The sequence below is a fragment of the Gymnoscopelus braueri genome, assembly GCF_963280865.1.
Source record: "Gymnoscopelus braueri genome assembly, chromosome: 16".
Taxonomy (NCBI): Eukaryota; Metazoa; Chordata; class Actinopteri; order Myctophiformes; family Myctophidae; genus Gymnoscopelus; species Gymnoscopelus braueri.
In genome coordinates, this window is record NC_137616.1 from 20,567,186 (window position 1) to 20,573,363 (window position 6,178).

A 6,178-nucleotide genomic window follows, 5' to 3' on the forward strand; every position below is an offset into this window, starting at 1 on the left:
GTCTGTTCCTCGTTTTTCCACAGTGATCCCTTGCCTGTGTGTCACTTGTACCGACCCAGATTCCCCTAGGTCTGAGGCCGGTAACACTTACAATTAATGGACATGGCAACATTGTCTACGCTCTCTCTCAATACAAACTGATGGTCACTCGACCATGCTCCCTCCACACAGAGAGAGAGAGAGAGAGAGAGAGACCGCTGTTGCAATGAACGTGTACATTATACTAATGTATAATAGGGCTACAATATCTACTTGGTAGATTTAGATGATTATTTCAAAACAAATATTCACCACTTCAGCCCTATATACTTTTCAGCCATTTGAAAATAGCAGATCTACAAGCTCACAATGCGTCGCAATATATTACTGTCGAGTTGCCTGCGCCTCTCTCTCTCTCTCAATACAAACAGATAGTCACTCGACCTACATGCTCTCTGCTTCTGCAGTACATTGAGGCCTCACTACATGACTCCCCCCCTTCATTACACTACATTTAGGGCCCGATAGAGCACATTTCAGTACATTTAGGTTAGACTTTTTTGATATACAGCAGGCTTTCTCTCTTCGCCTCTGCAAACCCTGTTTGGGGGGGGGGGGGGGCAACGTCGATGTCACACAATACTTATTGCAAGACAATGTTACAGTATATATCATACCATCATATACTATAATCATATGTATTATTATGTATATTACTAGAGGTTACGGCCGCGTTTATATATCTTCTACATAATATACGTTATATATTATTATATATATCAATTACATATTAAAATAATTATTGCAATAAAATGTTATATATCATAATATTCTACCTTATAACATCTACAGTATCTATCTCATAATGTCATATGCTGTATTATAGTACATAATAACACATACTTACGGTCACATATAAATTATATCTACAATACAAACATACATACTATTATGACATATGAATACATACATATTTATCTCTATTTTTACGTATCTATAATATACACCTGAGCCATAAATGAGCCAGTATTCACAACGCCTCTTTGAAAGGAACGGAACCACACGATCCGCCTCCCTTAAAAGAGCCATAAATCCCATCTCTACTGCACACTCTGTGCTGCAGCGACACGGACACAGAGAGAGGGACACGGAGGGACCAACAAACACAAAGCCCCGCGCAGCGGATCGCGCCCCGAGACTCTAGTTTAATACAAAAGGTATATTTCCTATTCACACTAGCATGAGGTTCCTCCTGAACCTCTCCCCTATATAACATACAGGATGGGGTTGAGACAGCTGTGGGAGTAAGAAATAGCCTCTTTGACTTGTACTGTAAAGCCAAATTGATTGCCTTGCTACTGTCACCTCCTACTGTGCAGTATATCAAGTACTGTACTATAACTCCAAAGCTTTGAAGAAAGAGCATGTTATAAGGCATGCTGCATCAGAAAAACGTGGCTACAACTACAACCAATCAGATGGACTGTTTCTTGGATGCAAGTAAGTAATTAAGTTAGTAAGGTTTATTGGATGAAGCTTCCAAATGATCAGGATGTAGCAGAAACCCATGATGGTCGTCGCCTCATCAGAATCAATAAGCCAACAATCTTCATGTTAAAAAAGCTGAACATATTCCAGTGGTGCTTTGATACCATCCCCAGGGTATAGACGAATCCACAGAGCGCTGCCTGTAGCTGCGGTGTCGCGGTGCGGAGCAGCACCCACTTGACACTGCAGTTATGATTGCCGCTCTGTGGATTCGTCTATAAGGGAAGGACACAGAAGGAAATGTTGTTAGCACTGGGTATTACTTGAACTTGGCGCCTCCTGTACCTGAAACAATGTATCTGGTAAAAAGGCGAGAAATCCAGCAACCCAACAGCAGCTGCAATCATTCCAAAGCAGCGCGTTTGTTCTATTTTCAGTGCATAAACCACATGCACTATAGCCAGGTACTGGTCATGCTCACCAGAGTGAGGAAAAAGATCCTGGAGTAAAAAACAATATGGTAAACACTGATGACCGAGCAGAGCAGCATAGGCCTACTCATACAACACACACAGTTTTAGTAACACAGTAATATGCAGTGTCAATGCCCCTTGACACTGCATTATACTATGTTACTAAAACCCCGGCGTCGAGTCGATCGGATAGGCGGTTGTCCAGAAGCGCCGATCCGACCGTTATGCCCATGTATGGGCATGCTCATATATGAGACCGACCAACTTCCAACTATGCAAAAATAATTGTGTTCATTTATTTCCTCAAACGTTTTTGAACCCTCAAGTGTCTTGTGATGGTTTCAATTAATTCAATCAAATAAAAAACTCCACCCCACAATCTTGAAATTGGTCTCATGGTAGCACTATTAACAGGCCGCTTCACGTTTTGGCCTATAACTCTTTACCTGTAGGTCATCCAATCAAAATGAGATGTTCCGCCATTTTGTATTTACTTCAAAACACAATCTTTCCTAATATTCCCACCGAAGAGTCTCTACATTGCTATATAATGTGACATAAAGCAGAGAGATCTATATCCTAACATAATATGTTCATTTCAGAATACGATGTGATAAAGTCCTGAAAGGATTTAAGTTTTTCAGGGAGACATGCATGAAAATATGAAGGATTGCGTTTCGAGTCTCTATCTGCATAATTTCTCTTCCATTAAATCCATTTCATGCCGTGAGCCACAAATGATAATCATATTGTAGCACAAACCAATACCATACCAGTCACTTATGTCACTATGAAGTCCTCATACACTGTACATAGACTTCTTCACTGGTAGGTGGGTTGAGAAGGAAATTACAGGATAAGAGTAAGAGGGTTTACAGTAGCTGCATTTTTATAATGAAAGGCTTTAGCATAATGATGTGATGTGAATATGATGTGAATCTGAGAAAAATCACTGCAATGCAGAATGCCCGCAACACTCCAGATTAAACAACAGTCTTCAGGTGCACGGCTCAACAATATCATGAAACTGAGAAAACAGCCAGCACACAGTTACAGCACGCTGAGGAAGACCTGTTACTGTAGGTTGAAAAGTGTCTGCTCTGCTCTGTCCGTGGAGAGGTCAAATAAAACTGTGTGAAAAGGACATTTACTGTGTGCTGGCTGTTTTCTCACTTTCTGTGTAGAAATCTGCCTACATTCTCTTACTTGCATTTTCTTCCATAACCCATAAATGTAAAATAATATTTATGTCACAGTCATAGTTTTGCAACTGCAAGTCCTATTAATGATAGACATACCCATTATGCTTAAACAAAGAATTCCAACAGTTTCCTTTGACTAGGAATTAATCAGAAAGTCATATAGAAAACGGAGGTAAGTTGTTTTCTTCATTTTTACATGATGTGTAGGCTTGGTTATTTAATGTCAGTCAATACTACAGTACCTGTGCAAACACTTCTTACTGTTTGTCAAACAATAGTGAAAAGTCTCACCTGACTGTGCTGTTCATAAAATAGTTTGTGGTGTTGTCCATCATTGACTATGCTGGGTCAAGATACAGTACCAGACAAAAAACAACAAGATCTTTCTATATTTTATTATTCTTATTATCATTATTTGCATTTGGTTCAGAAGTGGAGTAGTGGAGACCATCCAAATGCCAATGAATCATAAGAACAGATGCAGTAGAATAAGAAGAGAAGTTCTTTTTTTTACCAGCTACTACTTTCAAAAACTCTTCACTCATGCTACGGAGCCGCACCCCAAAGATGATGACCCAGAGGACAAGCACATTCCCTCGAAGACCCACAATGAAGAAGAGAGAATAGAGCCATGGGAGAAAGTAGAACCCATGATGTAGGTAGTCACACAACTATTCTCCATCTATGATGTCAGTGTAGTTGTAGTCATCAAGGTCAGTAAAGGATTCACTGGTAGGTGAGCTGAGAGGATAATTAAAATAAGAGATGTATAAAGTGCATTGTAATGATGAAAGGCTTCAGTATAATACTGTAGATCTGTTTATGAAAGAAAATCACAACCAAAAATATAAAGAGCAGCGTGCATACTTTCTCTTCCATTACTTTCTTCCGTACCCCATGCATTATACATAATCATATTGTAGCACAAGCCCATAATGATCATTCATGTTGATGTATATTCTGGTCGAAAGAGTGGCTGTATTCAGTCTCCTGGAGAAAGGTTGAAGAAGGGAGGTTCCAGTGCAAGGTTTTCAGTTAGGTATCATCTTTATTCCACCCAACAGGCAGACTGCCGGGTTTAAGGTCTGATTCAGCAGCGCACAGTCATCACATACAAACACACTAATTATACTGTCCCAAATCTGGCTCACATGGGAGGGTCAAAGAGTTAAGTCCCGCCCTTACTCCCTTTGTCAGCCAATCTCAACACAATACATGATACTGGGGAGTCGTGGCCGAACCCCTTACAAACATCCTGATTTGCATGTCTTTACAGTGTACAAATTTGTCTTATGTCCAATTATCAAACTTTACTTTTGCACAAAACCTTGTTTAGTAATCCTTGTTCAACATCTCTTAAGCTTTAGAATAAGACCACACACATTATACTTTCATGATTGCATGAGTGATTTAGACAGAAAGAGATGATTAAATAGCTTGACCTTATTCCTTAGATTCAAGAAGAGAAGTTACGTACAGTTAGCTGGTTTCTCCTTCAACCACTTTTCACCAAGGTTCACTCTTGTGTATTTACTACAAAATAAGCATTCAGTGTGAAATCAGAATATTTACAAGACTTCAATCTGAGTCTGCATGACTTCACTTTTACCACACTTCCTGGGGACAGAGGGAGACAACAGATGTTTTCACTTCGGCCCCCATCCTTACATAAAGACAATAGTATTGAAATCAGCCTACTAACTAACAAAGGACTTGGCTCAGTGACTTGTTTTTAGTTCACACTTAAAGCTAGGAGCTTCTGCTCCAGGACAAAGACCAGGATCTTAAAGGGTTGACTGATCAACACATCAATAGCAGAGAAATGCATCTTGTATTCAAAAAAGGTTTAGGTGTTGGGGGAATGCAAAATGGATCGCCTCTCAGCCTCAGCCTGCATAACAGATGGGGGATGTCCCCAGTTATTTTCACCTTCAAGCACTGCCAACTGCAAACTCAGAATCACCTATTATTGTATCACAATATGAAATGAAATTACTTATATCAAACACCATGCTTATGTTTGAAACGATACTACAATGTCACTGTCATAGTTTTATCATTACAAGTCCTGTTCATTATAGACATATCGATGTGCTTAAAAGCCCAATGACACTTTGGTAGAGGTTTCGGTTGTGGAGTTACCTTGCTATGGTGTAACTGGCCATATAGTGGGTTTTGTGATGTTATACAGAATACTGGCAGAATCAGCTTTGTTTGAGCTACAGTATGTGCTAAAAGAGTGACTTTGAGAGTTATTACACTGTGTGATGTAAGTCAAAGAGCTACATCACGGCAAAGCAACTACCCAACCGAAACCTCTACCAAAGTGTCATTGTGCTTTAACTCTTTGACTGCCAGAAATAAAACATTGTTTGCTAAGCCACTGTCACACGCTTTAAAAGACGTATCCGAGTCTCGTAAAATGGGGGGCGGGGGGGGGGGGGGGGGGTCAAACAGATCTTCTATATCATATAACCAGTTCAACTGTACAACCATCCAAGTGCCTACAATAACCAAAGTGAAAGCATTAAGGAAAATAACTTACTTCTCATTTTATAAGGGGAAGTTAGATCATTTTTAAATTGATGGTGGCAGTGATGGACAGTGATTTAAATGTGCGGAGCTACTGTATGGTGGACACTGGGGTCCAGCGTGGAACACTGTTTCACCCCCATTGGAGCTCCCGTCTGCACCTGAATTGGGGGAGGTCAATCATCATTATCATGGCAGATAATGGCAGGTAACTGGAAGACGACAAGTATGTGTCACACGTCACAAAATGCTTTCGGGCATTCTGACTCAGCGTTTTGGGGTTAATAAACGACCACTGGAAGCGAATGGGTTTTGGCGAACTTTACACTTGATTTTATTACCTTAAAGGTAGGGTAAGTGATATTTTTGGGTTAAAACAAAAAGTGTTTTGTTAAAAGGTTAAAGCAATATATTCTTTTAGTAATCATTGCTATAGAGTGTTTGTTCAGTAACAGGAGTCTCCCCGTCTCTCCAGCTCTTTAATAAACAGAAAATACATTTTCC

General features: G+C 39.9%; 1 protein-coding gene across 1 annotated transcript in view; it reads right to left on the minus strand.

Annotated features, from left to right (window-relative positions):
- LOC308102873 (C-C chemokine receptor type 5-like) overlaps nucleotides 1-3,521 on the minus strand; it is a gene marked incomplete at its 3' end in the record, with an annotated part of 48,924 nt that extends 45,403 nt beyond the window's left edge. The window contains exon 1 of the mRNA XM_080452728.1: nucleotides 3,434-3,521. Within this exon, the coding sequence (XP_080308854.1) occupies nucleotides 3,434-3,477 (44 nt within the window). The 5' untranslated portion in view covers nucleotides 3,478-3,521. The remainder of the gene's footprint in view (nucleotides 1-3,433) is intronic.
- Nucleotides 3,522-6,178: the final 2,657 nt, after the last annotated feature.